At 31.1% G+C, this 17,417-nt stretch overlaps 2 protein-coding genes across 5 annotated transcripts in view; one reads left to right on the forward strand and one right to left on the reverse strand.

The window, feature by feature from the left end:
* LOC105830600 (glycoprotein 3-alpha-L-fucosyltransferase A) overlaps nucleotides 1-1,178 on the reverse strand; it is a 36,161-nt gene extending 34,983 nt beyond the window's left edge. The window contains exon 1 of one of the 2 annotated variants that reach the window (XM_036282487.1): nucleotides 971-1,178. The gene's annotated coding sequence lies outside the window, so the exon portion shown is untranslated. The remainder of the gene's footprint in view (nucleotides 1-970) is intronic. The other variant, XM_036282488.1, reaches the window with a different exon arrangement.
* A 3,464-nt stretch (nucleotides 1,179-4,642) lies between these two features.
* Nucleotides 4,643-17,225, forward strand: LOC105837725. 3 transcript variants are annotated; one of them, XM_012682761.3, is made up of 11 exons: nucleotides 4,650-4,968; nucleotides 5,101-5,234; nucleotides 5,397-5,561; nucleotides 8,918-9,249; nucleotides 9,329-9,518; nucleotides 10,042-10,211; nucleotides 12,156-12,436; nucleotides 12,519-12,744; nucleotides 12,906-13,110; nucleotides 13,230-13,826; nucleotides 13,906-17,225. In XM_012682761.3, the coding sequence occupies exons 2-11, from the start codon at nucleotides 5,213-5,215 to the stop codon at nucleotides 16,104-16,106; spliced, it is 4,389 nt and encodes a 1,462-aa protein (XP_012538215.1). In that variant the 5' UTR covers nucleotides 4,650-4,968; nucleotides 5,101-5,212; the 3' UTR covers nucleotides 16,107-17,225. The 3 variants fall into 3 exon arrangements, with proteins under 3 accessions (XP_036139310.1, XP_012538215.1, XP_036139309.1); XM_036283417.1 differs by lacking the exon at nucleotides 5,101-5,234 and having other exon boundaries at nucleotides 4,643-4,968; XM_036283416.1 differs by lacking the exon at nucleotides 4,650-4,968 and having other exon boundaries at nucleotides 4,975-5,234.
* The last annotated feature ends 192 nt before the right edge of the window (nucleotides 17,226-17,417 follow it).

The following is a 17,417-nucleotide window of genomic DNA, read 5'->3' on the forward strand; positions in this document are numbered from 1 at the left end:
TAAATTATATTTTAATCAATTTTGGTCTCGACTTTTCTTTTAAGTATTACAGTTTATATCGAGAGAAACTCAGTCGAAAAGTACATATTAATTTATTATTTTTATTTATCCATTTGAGAATTAATATTTTATGTTTTTAATCTTCTTAATTAGCTTATTGACTATTATCTTTCGCTATTTGCATTAAAAAAAAAATTTTACACTTATACATATACATATTCAAAATGTTCACATAGAACTTTCATTATAATTGATAAAATAATAACTTATCGTTATTTTCATTATATTCTTTATTTGTATTTGTGTTTTGAACTTGATTAACTAATTTTTTTCTAATGCGAAATATTAAAAGTATTAAAAATTATTTCATTTTAAATAATTATGTATACATATATAAATTTATTTATTTCATATTAAAATAAAAATGCAAATTTCTTAGAATTTTAAAGTAGTATATATAAAATGTAAAATTTAGAATAGCACTCATAAGCATTATAATCGGATAAGTTTAATTTTTATGTAAAGTAAATCTAAAAAGAATTTAGAAAAGAAGACTAGCAAAGAAATTGAGAAAAAGTTTTATTTTCTAAACATTTTGTAGTATTATTATTTTATTTTTTAAAGCATAAAAAATAATATTTTAATTTTTTGAGGAAATTGACTTCAAAAGATAAATAAAAAACGCTTGAATTAAAAGCTTGTTATTGGTTTTTGAGCACAAATATATTATAAATCATATATGTTATTAAAAATTTAATTTTTGTAAAATGCATAATAAAATAAAACATGATAATAATTGATAATTGTAACTGATAAATATTTTAATCGTCTCACCTTCGCGTATCTAAAATTCATGAGAACCACACTTTCATTCCTTGATATTCAAAGTTCTATGAAACCACCATTAGAAAATTCATCCCTCCCTTTCATCGATACATGCAGATTCCTATGAGAGATAAGAGAAACTCACCAAGATCGTCACGTGGTTAACCACGGAAGTTCTCACACAGGAACTTGCCCGACAGACGGACGGAGGGACGCACCCCGGGACGATGTAAACTCCGACCCGGTCACATGTCAGAGCCCTTTCGTCGAATTGTACACAGTGGTATATGCGCGGACTCGTTCATCCCCGCAACATCGGGCAGGTCACGCGTTGTAGACGGCCGGCCCAACCCGTCGCTTCTGTCGTTTCGGTGGTGGTCCCCCATCCCCTTCCTCTCCACCGCCTGCTCCTCTTTCTCCTTCTTCTCTTCTTCCTCCTCCAACTTCTCCTCCCTCCACGCCCGGTTCGCGCATCGCTCCTTCTCCCTTTCACAGACGCGGGCAGCGTTCGAACAATCACCCTCCCTTTCCCTCGCCCTACTCCCCTTCAGTACTCACCAAGACTCACCTTACCCGACGCCACCAACGTGAGGGGGTAAAATCCATAAGGTACGCGTCTGCGCCCTCGACACACCCTCGTGCTTGCGATATAAGCGCCCTTTAACTGAGACGCTCCGAACTACCTACCACCTGTACATAAGGGTCTCCAAATCTGATATATTTGGAAGGAAAAAGTACAGTTTAAAGGGTAGTTCTATCAGAGTTAATCATTTACATATGAAATATAAATAATCTGTGAATACAATATAAATTAATTATATAAACTGTGTTCTATGTTATCTATGTAAATGGTAATTTATGTTATGGATCATAAAAATATAAATTTTATCATAAATAATTATAGTAAGAAACATATGTTTCGTTTTCTGTAATTTTTAATATTATACATATTTTTAATATACTAAAGTTATTTTATTTTTTCGATATTGTGTTATTTAATTTAATAATAACATTGCTTACATTATGTATTTTGTCATATATGAAATAGATTTATATAAATGTAAACGATAAAAATAAAATATCTAATTGTAAGTGAGAGATACAATTTTGGTCTATGTTAATTATTTTTAATTGAAGGTTTATGAGAAGCAAGAATTGATGCAGGAAATTGGTCAAGACGTATTAAGGACAAAAAACATAATGATCAATCGTATATGTATAATAATTAAAACATTTAAGAATAAAATATATTCTACAGGAGAAAGAGAGAGAAAGAGAGAGAGAGAGAGAGAGAGAGAGAGAGAGAGAGAGAGAAATGCTTTTGAAAGTCAAAAAATTGTGCTATATAAAAATTTTATGATAAAATATTTTAGAAAATATATTAGAATAAATTATTATCAAATATTAATCATAAAAAAATAAAATTTAAAAAATTAGTTTTTTTTATTGAAAAAAATTATTTTGTCATGTATTTGTATTACTAGAATTAAAAAGAAGAATTAAGACCGATAGTTTTAACTTCTTGATAAACTTTACTTAGCACAGATAAACATTCTTTCTAAATAAATAAAATCAAATAATAGATACCTATCGATAGATATTACCTATCGATAGATATACCTAGAATAAGAAATATATGTATATGTATGTATGTATGCATATGTTGCATTGACATGCGCGATAGTTATTTTCGGTAACTTTAGAGAAAGAAGTACTAAAAAGTCTGTTCTCTTTCGCACCTCTTCTGGACGCCGTTTTCTATACACAAACTGTATAAACCGGTAATTGCCGGTCCATATCTATAAGGTCTATGTGGTTATCTAACCTCTCAGGGTATCGATGTAATTTTTCCCCTAAGGCGAAAACGTGAAAAATGAAAAGTTTCAAGTTATTGTCTCTTTCTTTCAACACCAATAAAAAGAGATAGTTACATGAAACTTTGTACTTTTCACGTTTTCGCCATAATGACTTGAGCAGACCAACGCGATTTTTGTCGCGCGCAACGCGCGATGTCCAATGGGCGACCGCCTTTTCGCTCATCTCTGTACTAAAGGCCCTCACACATGAATTGACATAACCATAACAGTAAAGTTTCGACGCGTCGGATTGGCTACATTTAGCAGACTCAATAGTTGAGCAACATTACTAGGGCCGGAATTCATAGTCGAATTTTATTCAAGTTCCAGCTTAAGCACGATCTTGAGACGTCAATGCTGTTATTTCATTGGTTAAGTAAGTCTCAAGTCGGCTCGAAGTTAGACTTAAGACAATGCTTGAGCTTAAGATCGGTCTATGAATCCCGTCCTAGATTTTCCGTTGAATAATGGCCGCGTTTAGTAGACACAACTGTTGAGTGAGCGTTCAGTGATTCTTTAATATGATTGGTTAATACCTTTAGATCTAACCAATTATATTAAAGAATCACTGAGCGCTCACTCAACAGTTGTGTCTGCTGAATGCGGCCATTGCCGTTGATTTGTTGGTTTTATAAGTCAGAACCAATCATGTTCGATTGCTACTTAGCTGCTGAGTCTGCTGAATGCCATTTTCACTGTTGATATAAAAACTTCTATTCTAACTTTCTAATTTTTAATCTCAATCTAACAACATGGCTGGCACAAGCCAGCAGCAGCAGTATATATACACTTGATTCAATTTGAATCGAATTAAGCGTTTACAGCGCGCTAACATCTTTTGATTGATACGCGTATCAACTTGGGGTGCGTTCCGTTTCATGCATGATACGCATGATGCATCGTTCATCCTTGTTGTTTATCAAACGTTAAACAAGGATAAACAATGCATTATGCGCATCATGCATTGAAACGGAATGCAGCCTTGGTCTGATACTCGCGATTGAGAAGCGACCTAAGGTTTGTTTTTTATTTCTGCACTGCTGCATTGGCGCAATAAGTTAGAATAAGACAAATATATTTTTTCTCATTCTTACTTATTGCACTAGTGCAGCAATGCAGGAATAAAAAACAAACCTCTAGTTTACACCGAGCACTTGGTATGCGTATCAAGTGGCCTGTTCTTTTTAGCTGCACTGATGCACTGGTGCAACAAGTTAAAGTGAGACAAATATATTTTTTCTCATGTTAACCTATTGCATCAGTGCAGTAGTGCAGCTAAAAAGAACAAGCCAAAGTATTATATCCATATCAAATCGCTTGATTCGCTCGGTATAATGCTGGTCACAACAGAAATTGGATTATTTCCGTTGTAACCAGCATAACTATTGGCTAATTGGCCCGACTCTAACCAAATTTGAACTCTCGGTGGAAACTTACTCACTATAGGCGATTTTTAGTGAAATTGGTACATGTACGATCACTATATGTGAGTATAAAATACTTACATTACTGAGTGATAGTCTCACTTTCAGATAAATGGAAAGCAGCAATTATTTAGGCCGGTATTCATAGTCGAATCTTATTTTAAGATCGTCTCAAGTAATGTCTTAAGATGTTAATACGGCTCTGTGATTGGTTGATAGCATATTAAGACCGTACTTAAGACGATCTTAAATATAAGACTTAACTATGAATACCAGCCTTAGCATATTTTTTCTTAATTTTATTAATTTAATGACAACTCTCAGGCCGGTATTCATAGTCGGGTCTTATATTTAAGATCATCTTAAGTACTGTCTTAAGATGCCATCAACCAATCACAGAGCCGTATTAGCATCTTAAGACATTGCTTGAGACGATCTTGAAATAAGATTTGACTATGAATACCGGCCTCAGTTATTCGAATAAAGTTATATTTAGGTGCTTTTAAGAACGCATCCATGCCGCATAGTTGAGCGCAAATCGTTAACGAGTGTTCTTTGCACTTTGCAATTGCTCCTTTTGTACTTTCTATCTCTTCTTCTTTTTTGTCCTACGTTTGATCGTCTATCCGTCTCGTATCTAATAGTGCTGATGGTTGAACGCAGTGAACGTAGTATACGGCAACAAAAAATAGGCCTACATATTCATTCATATTTCGCGATATATGGTTCGATAAGAAGTACTGTGAAGCACCACGAAGCACTGCGAAGTGAGAACATCACAAGCGGAAGCCGAAAACGAGATTGCGGTGGAGGCGCGTCTTGCTTTAACGTCAGTCTTTTATAACAGATCTGACAAATAAATGGTAAGAATTGCCCCTCGTAAACAAGTGAATAGTCGAAGACGTACACGTTAAGCCATTATTAACGTGTTACTGCTGCTGCTGTCGCTGCTAATTCTACAGCCACGATCAATTCTTCCGTATTTCTTTTGCCAGTCACTGCATTACGTCATACGTATGGTTGTTTAATTGATACTACTCAAAGACGATAAACACCTTTCGCAAGTGTTGCTCTGTTCGACTTTGTGTTTCCGCTCGAATTGGAGCCATGGACGATTCCTTGCTGACGGGTAAATGTTTCAAGCTACAACTGTACACTATCGGAAGTTAATTGCAAATTTTAATTTAACGAAATTTCAATGAAATGGAATATTCCGAAGATGCTCATTTATTAACTTATCATTATAATCATTTATAGTAATTTTTACCATTTGCGATTTGATGTTTTGTAGAGGATACTGAGGTACTTGCAAACAAAGAAGAGCATTATGAGGTAATAGATGAATGCATGGAGGAAACAGAGACATCTGAAACAATGCAAGAGTCAGAACAGACAGAAGTTGTAACTTGTCCAGAGTCGGATATTGTGATGCAGCAAGATCCTGAGACTTATGCTGGTAAGATTTTGTTACTAATAAGAAAGTTTCTAAACTCTTGTTATGCCATTACCGTTACAGTTACTTTTTTGGTAACGAAATGGCAACAATACTATATATATTTATTTGTAACAATCAAATTGATATTTTTACCATTATATATGTCCAATATATATGTATGATACACATGCATAAGCAAATTTTAAAATAAAGCATTATGTCTGATCAATAATTAAAATCATCTCTTGTTAAATTAGTTGATCAGTGATATAGATAATTGGGTGTTACTCTAAAAAAAGAGATAATAAGTTTGTTGAAAAAGTAATAGAAATTGTAATGATTTACTTTTTGAGTTGCTTTTTAAAAGTAACTTTTGTAACATAAAGTTTTATATGCAAATTGGAACATATTTCTTAAAACTTGAGTGCATTCCTCTTTTAGGATCCAATCTATAATGGGTGTAGTAAGCTTTAAGCCATAAGGAATTGATCAAGGCTGCGTTCCAATATTCACTGCCACTACTGAAAATCTGTAGTTTATGTCACATTATAGATTTTCAGTACTGGCAGTGAATATCGGAACGCAGCCCAATTAATTGCTGCTTTCCATTTACATGAAAACTCAGATAATTCTCACTTGTGACGTCATAACTTAGTTGAATGTACGTTCCTTTTGCATTCTCACAAGTGAGATTGAACTGAGTTTATACCCACAATCTGAGCGATTTTAAGACCTTGTGCTTTACTGAGTCTCACATTAAAGTACTGAGCATATTCTCACTTATGCGTTCCTTTTAATCATTGAGTAATGACATCACTATGTGAATATAAAATACCTTATTTGATTATTCTTACATTTAACTGTTATTGGTTAATTTCGTATTGCTTGAGGTTTAGCCCGGATCTACAATAGGTGTAGTAAGTCTTATGCCATAAGAAATTGACCAATTATAATCGAATATGAGAAGAATAAACGAATATAATTGGTTAATTCCTTAGGGCTTAAGGCTTACTACATCTATTGTAGATCCGGCCTTATTACACCTATTGTGGATCTTAACGCTTACAATGCTATTGAAAATATTTTAATAATATCTAGGATGAATTTGAATAATAATATAAACAAGAATAATTGTTTATATAATATTAAACAGACAAATAATGCTTGTACGAGTATTGTGAGTATTGCGAGCGTTAAATGAAACGCTGCATCTCTTGTGTTTATGATCCGAGTTGCAATGCCAAACATAAAAGTTACTAGAAAATTACTAACATCTCCAGTAATCTTCTAGTTTTTATATTTGGTATTCAACCACGTTATCGCATGGGCGGAAGAATGTACGTATCACATTTCAAAATATAAAAAATTTTTTTAATTTTACTAATTGTTCTATTATTACGTTTGAATATCTTTGTAAAATTTGAATATAATTTTCAGACTAAACGTTATTTAATTTTTTTATCTTTATTTAATTTTTTGTTTATCCTGGAGTCTTATGTAAAATCGTAATAAAATTTGTATTATTAATTTTCTAATTTGATAAGAAAATAGCATTACGAATTAAATTAAACCTTGTACGTATACTAATAAAAGTTTAACATTTACTTGTTTATAAGTTATTTATAAGGGTCGGTTGTTCCAACTTCTTGGTAAACTTACCTACCAGGTAAGCATGTGTCTATCCTCACATTTCTTTTCTTAAATAAATACAAACAAACATATATTTACCTGATAAGTAAATTTACCAAGAAGTTGGAACAACCGATCCTAAGTTGTATAGACTAACCTAAAACTGGTGTAAAATAGTCATTTTTGCTGCATAAGTCATTAATGCCAATTTTTTTCTTTTTTTGGCACTTGATTTTAAAACTAGAAATCAGTTATTTACGATCAAATTTTTTGTTGTTGATTCGAAAAAGAAAAAATCTAAGAAACCTGCACTTTTAACCATGCTATTGCAGAACCAAAATATATTAAACATATATAAGCAAGGTCTACATTAGTTCTTTTTCCACATGCAAAAATTGAACTTTTTGTATGATTCTCTCCTCTGTTTCTCTACAAAAAGAAAAAAAATTAAACTCATTAAATTTTGGACTCCAAGGAAAAACAGTGCGATGAGTTACAAAAGGATAATTTACACAATCCTATGAACGTCCCACTAATTGCCGATATACACACACACACATGAGTAAAGAGGATATTCATTTTAATGTGTAATTTAGTTCCGTCCCCAAAATATGTAATTTAAATTCGTGATTTAATACGGAAGATGATCTGATGACAGATTGAAACATCTATTTATTTATATTCATTGTAATCAAATAGAAAGATTTATACACCAAGATCCTGTATTGGCTCATTAGCCTTTTACCAAAGAAACTTGAAAAAAAATTATTCAAGAAGTTCAGTCTTAAGATATGGGAAAAGAATAAATCTATTATCAAATTTCGAGCTGAACCTAGAGACAAGCTATTCCTCACAGATGTGCATTCAAAGTTTTATCAAACTAAACTTTGTGAATGTTGCAAGTATTTTTGCTATATTGTGGTTTCAATTTTGTGGTTGAATATATGTATGTTATACGATGAATTAAAATCAGTCTAATTGAAATCAGTTACCAATCTCTTTCTAAGTGTCATTTAAATTTATTAAAGTGTTGAGGATTTTTTATATTAATTGTTTATCTTTATAAACATTAGTTAATTGCAAACATGTTTTTCCCTTTGATATGTTTCTTAAAAATAAATTATTTTAATATAAACATTCCCATGTTATCATATATCAAGTAAAGACTATAATTTCTATAAAGAATTGATGAGAGAGAGAGAGAGAGAGAGAGAGAGAGAGAGAGAGAGATTTGTAGAGAGAGTACATTTGTATACATTTTACACTATACTGTGACTGGATAATTGTTTTTATTTAGTTCAACTTTCAGAGTTGTCCAATGAAGCATGTACCTTTTTTCTTTAACATTCTTTTTAAAGAAGAAAATATTGCCTTTAGACAGCACCGTATCATTTGAAATATATAACATTGAAATTTTACTTTACAGTTTAACTCACAAAAAGTTTAATTTGATAATAGTTTAATCAAATGATTGGCTCACAATCAAAATTCAGTTTGAGGCTTAGCTTAATGTAAACTCAGCAAACTTTGTAATTAATACTTGTATGAAATATACATTCAAACAAATATTACTGCAATCTATAATTTGTGTTTGATTATTGTAATAGAGAATATAATAATTTTGCTCAAATAAAATACGAAGGTATTGAAACTATAACAATCTTTCAATATCAAAAGCATGAATTTATGTGTAGCATTTCTTGTATAATATAAAATATATATAATAATATAAAACGCTTATATTACAGATAATATAAAATCTGATGATAACGACACAAATAAATTGACTCCTGTAAGAATGGAATGTGATCAAGAATTGAACAATGATACTGATTTCACTGCTGATATTAACTTAGATGAGTTTGATGGACAGAAAGAGGTAACAGATGAAGATGTAATGCACCATTTGGATGTGATAGAGAACATTGAATTAGATCCTGAAACTTTTGGTGTGGATCAGTGTATGAAAGAAACTAATCAATCAGATTTGTTTACAAAAGAAAGAGAAGAACAAGAGGAAGAAAAAGATGAGGTAACAGTGATCGAAGAAGAAGTAGAAGAAAAGTGGTATGAAATAAAGGTATATTAGTTTAGCTTAAATTTTTTTGTAAAATATGTTAAAATTTGTAAGACACCATTATACATGATTTTTTTACCAGCTTGCAGAGAAAAATGATCTTTTAAGAGAAAGACTTTCGAAATTAGCTCGAGTGTTAATAGTGTCTTATCCTTCTTATGAGAAATGGTTAGAAAGAATAGAGAAAATAGAAGGATCACCTATTTGTAAAATAGATCCAATTCGACGTTGTTCATTAAAAAAACCAAATACTAATAGATGGAAGTTTCAATGTAAGTACGAAAAGTATCTTGAAAATGTTTTACATTATAATTTTTGTTTCAAGTATAGTTATATGTTATCGAACAAAGCATACAAAAAATTGGTAAGTTTGTACATTTGATAATAACCATAAATTTTTATTTTATATAGTATATATTATAACAGTATATAATAAGTATACGATTTCTTATATACTTTCTATATTTTTTAATATAGAAATATAAAAAATAATTCATAGATTACATGTATTTAACATTAATACTTATATCTACCGCAGTATTAATATATTAAAACAATTTTTGCAACAAATTGCATATAATATAGATGCAACATAATTTATTTTTGGCAGGGATAAATAACTTTTATTTCTATGTATACATACAATATTACAATGTTCTATATTGATTTTTTATATAAAAGAAATTGCAAATATAAACAATTAAATAGAATAAAGACATTTGTTAATATATTGTAAAATATATCTTTAATATGATATATATATATATGTTTGTGTGTGTGTGTGTGTGTGTGTAGGCAGAAAAAAATACAAACAGGAATCTATAAAACAAGAAAGCGATCCAGATTCTTCTATAAGTAATAATTCTCAAACATTCTGGCAACTTGAACCAATTGGAATAGGAGCTGGTAGTACCGATAATGTAAATGAATTTTCATTTCCTGCTTTTGTATTAACAGCAGTCAAGGTAAATTTATTACAAAAAATTTTTTTTTCTATATATTTTTGTATAAAATGAAAACTCTTATTAATCTATACATATTTGTTACATATGAATGTAATTTATGTTTATTCTAAAAAATTTGCTAAGTATTTAGCTCTTGAACATATACATATTCATTCAAATATCTTGTAAAAACTGGAAATCTGAATAATTATGAACAATAACATCAGATATATACAACAAATACAAATAATTCTACCTTTTAAATCTTAATGTATATAATTTATACCATAAAAAATTATTTAAATAAGATGATTAGTTTAAAAAGTTATACAATTTTAATAGTCACACGTAATAAAACCCACTTATATGACAAAATGCAAAGGTGAATATTGAATTTGTATCATGTACTATAAAAGTATATATATATATATTAATAGAAAGTATATACACACATATATATATATATATATATACAGTGTATTTATATTCATATATGTGTGTGTGTGCGCGCACGCGTACACGTGTATATGAATATATATAAATAATATATATATAAAAAGGAAGCCTTTATGGAAATCTAATTACGTGCAATAGAATGATTGCATTTACGGTTGATAACCAAGCAATAAGAATAATAAATAAGAAAATACGCATATGATAAATTATATATTAAACATATATGCATAAAATAACAAAAGAAAAAAAAAGAAATAGAAAAGGAAAGCTCATTACAATAGCTGCAATATAATAAACCACTTGATAGAAATTTCCATTATGGACGATACATAACTTTCTTTTAATAAATAAAGCAATGCTTAAAATAAAAATTATAAATGTATAAAAGATAAATATATTAAAACATACAAAGCACAATATTATTCGATATTGAACGGTAAGTTCAATAAATTAAATATCATACGCCTCTTGATACTTATATTACATTATTACACCAAATGAATAAGAATTTACTTTTTGGAGAAAAGAGAGAGAAAACTATGGCTATTAATACATATGCATAGCACATATTGATACTAAGGATTACTTATATTTATATAGAATGCAGATAATGTCTGAAGATGGAATTATACATATATCCAAGGAAAATGGAGCATTGCAGTTTGATAAACATTATGATTTAAATGACTAATATAAATATGTATAATATGATACAAGTAATAAACACAAAATGATTACTTTAATAATAAAAACAAGTTTACATATGTAAACATAAAAGAATTATCTAATATATTATTTAACATATTTATAAAAATAATCTTTTTTAATATAATAATAATAAATTACAAACAAAATGGTGAAATGATAAAAACAATTTATGGTGCAAAAACGCAACATAATTTATGATAAATCTGCATGACTGATATTATATTTTTACAATTAAATTATTCTAATATATATCTATATATATATATATCTATATATATATATATAATCTCTATATAAACACATATCATATATACATATGTATATAAACACATATATAAGGTGCTCCACAAATTCGCGAATCAAGATATTATAGTATAAAAATTACAAAAATAAAATAATTTATAAATTTTTATTTCAAATCGTAATTTTTTTATTTTAAAGTTACCAATCACAAACTATATTTAGTCAGTCTATGAACTCTACTTGATGATATTTGTAATTGTATAATAGCTGAACATATAGTCATCTAAATGTATTTTCTGATTAATTAGTTTTAAGTTTTTATATCTCAAAAACTACCTTTTAAAATAAGTATTTACGAATGATTACAAATTTACTTAATTTTTTGAGATTTGTTTTCTGTAGTATTTTGATTCGTTAATTTCGAAATATCTCGTGCGTGTGTGTGTGTATATATATATATATATATATATATATTTCCTTAAATGCAAAAAGGCACAGCTTATACTAACTTAGAGATAAGTTATGCCAGGGATATAATACCGATATATTGGTATATAGATATTTGAAGATTTTCTTCAAACAACTGTAACTGAAGACACGATTTCTTCTGATCCATTGGACATATCTATGGATATTGACACAAAAAAAGATGTTGATCAAGATAACAAGCAACAGTGGTTGTGCTTGTTAGTACGTTGCAATAGCAAGGATGAACTCATGCTCTTTGCAACTGGAAAAAATATTAGTCGTAGTACTATGGATCGTTTAAAACAGACATATGAGTCTGGTCCTGGAAAGAATTGTAACGTCAAATCTCTCTATTGCAAATCATTGAACAAGTAAGAACTTTCCAAAAAAGAGAAAATAAATTAACCGAAATCAGATAGCAGAAATTTGCATGTCTCACTGCATTCGTTTCAGACGCGATGATAAAGTCGTTACGACATTCTTAGTGGGAGCAGAAGCTCTAGACGAAACTGTGGGTAATCTGAAAGTGCAGCTTGCGCCAAAGACAAACTTTTGGTGTAATGCTGCAGGTGCGTGGAATGTAGTAAAAGCAGTCTCAGACCTGCTTGAACCCTCGAAAAAAATTACAGTACTTGAAATCGGTTGTGGAATTGGTGTAATTGGACTTACAATAGCATCTGTAAGTACTTATATAACTTACATAAAATATATGTAAGTAAACGCATTATTAAACAATTCAAATGAGGCGTTTTCACATATTGTAACATGCGTTATGTATACACATAAACGCAATGTTAGACAAATCAATGAACGAATAATGAACATATTGCATTATAACAGAAATGTCGAGAAGTGATAGGAGTTGATTCACCTTCGGAAGTAGAAGAAGCTGAAATGACGTGTGAAATAAATCATATATACAATGCATCGTTCATAATGGGATCTCCATCTGAAGTTGTAAATAAACTAAATTCTGCGCGTGATTTATACAATAAAACTCGTACGACTTATTGTATAGTCAATGCGGGCACCAATATGGGTAGAGGTACGCAAAATTGATTTTTGTTAATCATTAATATTATTTGTAGTATTGGCAATTAATCAATACTTTCAGTCACAATATATCTTACGATTATAAAACTCTAAAGTTATGATATCTTTTAGCTATTGAAGTTATGACATGCTTAAGAAAAATTACTTCTCTTCGACGTATTGTAATGGTCACTACGTTGACAAAACAATCGGTTCGAGCAATATTAGAACTAGCGCGGCCTATAGAACAAGGGCTCGGTCATCCATTCATGCCAGTTCGAGCATGTGTCGTTGATACATTGCCTACTGGATCTCATTTCGAAGTAGTTATCCAAATGGAACGAAGACTCATGCATAGGCTTACGCAACCGTGGTTCATCAAGATGCTGGAGGAAGAAAGCAAATCGTTAGCCAACACAAAAACTTTAGAAAAGAAAGTCAATAATGATAAATTTGAAAATGCTGAGGCACGAATAAGAAAAAATCCGTTAGCGAAACCTGAACTTGTTGAAAAAACTAAAACGTTGCTTGCAAAGAAAATAACTAAAGCAGTAAAAACTGGTTCAAGTTCACCAATAAAGGGTTCACCAACAAAGGGTTCACCAGCAAAGGGTTCACCAGCAAAGGGTAAAATGATAAAATTAAAGCGGGACCATTCGCCCGATATTATAGAAATAAAAAAAGTGCCTAAGAAAAACGAAAAACCTGGATTTAAATCAGGGCAGCAGGGTAAGTTTGGTGATATAAAACTAATAGACATTATTTGATATTATACATACACATATCTAATCGATTTTTTATTAATCAGATGTTACAGCTAAGAAAAAGAATTGGTTTCATGAAAACTCAGCACTTCGTATCAATCCATTATTTGAGAAAAAAGCAAGGGAAAATAAAGAACAAGTTGATTTAAGAGAAAAATTGTTGAGTAACCGAATTGACACAGATCTAATACAGAAGGTAAATGAGAGTCGAGAAATTCTTGAAGCAGCCAAAGAAAAATTGAGCGGTCCATCTCCCACGGTTGATGCAACGACCGCTAAGGAATTAAAAAATGTGTTGAGCTTAGTTCTCGACCAAACTAACAAACTTCAGACTCAATTGCCGCGTTCAGTGTGGGATCGCATCGCGCCACCTGAGCCTGAGCCAAAGGGTTCAGTAAGGAAAGAGCTTGATGACGATCCTCTTTTGAAAGGACGATTTGTGCAAGAAACTCGTGCTCAGGATATTGTTATTACTACAGCAAACAAAGAATACTTAGAAACTGAAGATAATAAGCCGAAATTTAAAAAATATCACAACTTACAACCACTAGAGCCAAATATGGTAATGCCGGTATCAAAAAAGTTTAAATCCAACAATAATAGAACGGAATTCTCTCAAAAAACATTTGACAACAGAAATAGACAACAAAACCAAGATAATTCCTGGAATAGGAATAAAAGTTTTGATGGAAATCGTTGGAACAACACAAGTTCTATGAGAAAACCTACCTCTCCTATGAAAAGGCAGGATTTATCGTTTAGACAACGAGCATCACCATCGGATAGATTTTCAATGGACAAGCGTCCGTTACTATCACCACCAAGACGCCCAAGCTCGTCGCCCAGGAGACATCTTTCCCCAGATAGGTCATATCAAGTACATGAATCTACACCTCCTCGAGAATATTCTCAGAGACGGCCAATATCGCCACTAAGAATAATGGTATCTCCTTCTAATGATAGAATTCATGAAATGCCTACGCCATCTAGACATTCGTTCTCACCGCTTAATCGAACAATGTCTCCGCCAAGGCGACCAATGCAAACATCAGGCCGATCAATGTCACCTATTAGACGGCATATGTCGCCGCCAAGGCCACAGTTATCTCCACCGAGACGACAAGTGTCGTCCATGGAGTATGACTCATCCGTGAGACAATTATCTTCGGAAAGAAGACCTTTGTCGCCTATGGGCAGAATGATGTCTCCGTCAAGATCAAGAGATATGATTGCATCGCGACATCAGTCGCCTCCCATGAGACACTTTTCGCCACATCGAGTATCGGTACGGGGTACTTCGCCCGTAAGGCGACAGCAATCCCCTTCAAGGCGACAACTATCCCCTCCAAGGCGTCAACTATCTCCTCCAAGACGCCAACTATCTCCTCCAAGACGCCAAGGTTCACCAAATAGATTTGCGGATGAATGGGATATACCAAGTCGAGGTGCTGCTATTGAACAGAGCAGCACTTGGCAACGGTCTATGAATGAAAGATCGGAAAATGTTTGGCGTAATGAGAGACAACCAACAACGAGCGAAAATTGGCAAGCTTTGTCTGATAATGATAGATATCGTAAACCGACTAACCAAGATAAGCCCTGGGATGTTAGAGAGTCCTCATCTCATGGAAATTCATGGAATGCAAAACCGAATATGAAAGAACAATGGCAGACTTCGGACAATAGATGGCCTGGTCCATCCAGATCAGGAATTGGTGATGATAATTGGAATCGAAGCAAAGAAAGCCTAAATAGTCGCAACAAGGAACCTTGGATGAATACAAATAAACCACGATGGGAACAGCCACAGTCTAACGAATGGAATCAAGGAGACAAAGACGATTGGAATGATCTTCCGGAAGACGCTCGGGATCCCTGGGGTGATGAAGGTAATCTTGGGTTGCAGGACAGATGGATGAACGATAATCAAGCTGCATCATCGATCAATTGGTCCAGAGAAGCTGACAAAGGAAATTCTTGGGCAAAATCTAAAGACAATTGGCAAAACAAGTCGCAAACATTTCCAGCAAAGTCGCTATGCCAAAATAACAATAATCCGAACGTAAATGACTCCCGTTGGTTATCTTTAAACGATATGAATAAAAAGATACCATCATCGACTAATTGGCAAGGAGGCGCCAATAATGTTGGAACCAACATTGGAACCAACGTTGGATGGCAATCAAACTATGGTTTTCAACCACAGCGCTCTTTTGTGCCCAATTTGTTTAAGGATCGACGTTAGATAAGACGTTAGACAAAATATTTTATTATACTTAAAGTAATAATCGTTCAGCATTGCTGTTAACTTTCAATTTATAAAATAAAACACGAGTCTTTTTTAGATATTAAAAATGCAGTAAAATATATGATGTCAAATAAAGTTATGTATTCCAGTGTGTGTTAAAATATGTATCTCCGTATTGTGATTTTTATGAAAATAATGCAATTTTTTTGTTTTTATTTTTGCTTCTATTTTTGTTGTAAATCAATGTTTATGATTTGTAGTTTTGAGCCTAAAATTGAAATGTATCACGTTCATTTGTCATTCTTCCCACTTTATAGCTCTTTCGTAGCGGACGATGATTCGATAAAGGATGAGATTAGTTTGAAATTATAAAAAATTTTGTTAATACCTTTTTTGTTTTGTTACAACTATATAACATTTATATACTAGTTATGTATACTTAAATTATACATATAAAATTATATGTATATTACATGTTTATGTACTTTTGTAATTACATATATAATTTAGATTAAGAATAATCTTATAATACAATATTAATAATATATTTTTAAAGACATTAAAACTTATCTCAAATTAGTCTGTCTCTTAAACCAAGTTCTCATATTATGAGAAAATTATGAAAATTAAAACAGCAATGGATATGCACGAATATCAACGCATTTCAATTTCAAGTCTAAAACTATAAATTTTGAACGGCACTGTTGTAAATGATATTCATATAATAACACAATTTATTAATATGTGTTCCAATTAAGGGAAGCAATACTATTTATCCCTTTTATGTGAATGTTATTGATTAGTTATATTAGTTTTGCAATGAGAGAAATAAAAATAGGCTACACGCATGAGGAACATTGTACATACATAACAGCATGAATTGATACGTAATAACTGTTGATTGTATCTCAAAGTGTTTTTTAGAATAAATTACATATAAGTTAGCATCTCATATATTTTGGTTTAATTTTTGAAATTACATATGCGTTGTATCTTAAAAAGTTATATGCGTTATTATATTTTAAAAAACTGAATAACAATGACTATTTTTTAAAGATAAAATTTGTAATATTTTGAGTTAAATAAAGTTCAATAATGGACATTATTTGTCATAAATTAAACGTAAAAATAAACAAAACTAATTTTTTTCATACTATATTTTTATATTTTAGTAGGAAATTCTTCAGATAGTTCTTGTGGATATAAAAATGCATATATATTACTCTTCTCGTTACAATTTATAAACAAGTTTAGTCTTATATGCATTTATGTACATTTACGATTTTAAACTAGCATAATCAATCATGC

The sequence above is a fragment of the Monomorium pharaonis genome, chromosome 2, assembly GCF_013373865.1.
Source record: "Monomorium pharaonis isolate MP-MQ-018 chromosome 2, ASM1337386v2, whole genome shotgun sequence".
NCBI lineage: Eukaryota > Metazoa > Arthropoda > Insecta > Hymenoptera > Formicidae > Monomorium > Monomorium pharaonis.

Bases quoted from the DNA above. Each gene is read 5' to 3' on its own strand.
- LOC105837725 (XM_012682761.3), top strand. From the start codon at position 5,213: ATGGACGATTCCTTGCTGACGG. The intron at 9,250-9,328 runs GTATATTAGTTT...TTTTTTTACCAG, and splicing joins AAAAGTGGTATGAAATAAAG to CTTGCAGAGAAAAATGATCT. The intron at 13,111-13,229 runs GTACGCAAAATT...GATATCTTTTAG, and splicing joins GGGCACCAATATGGGTAGAG to CTATTGAAGTTATGACATGC.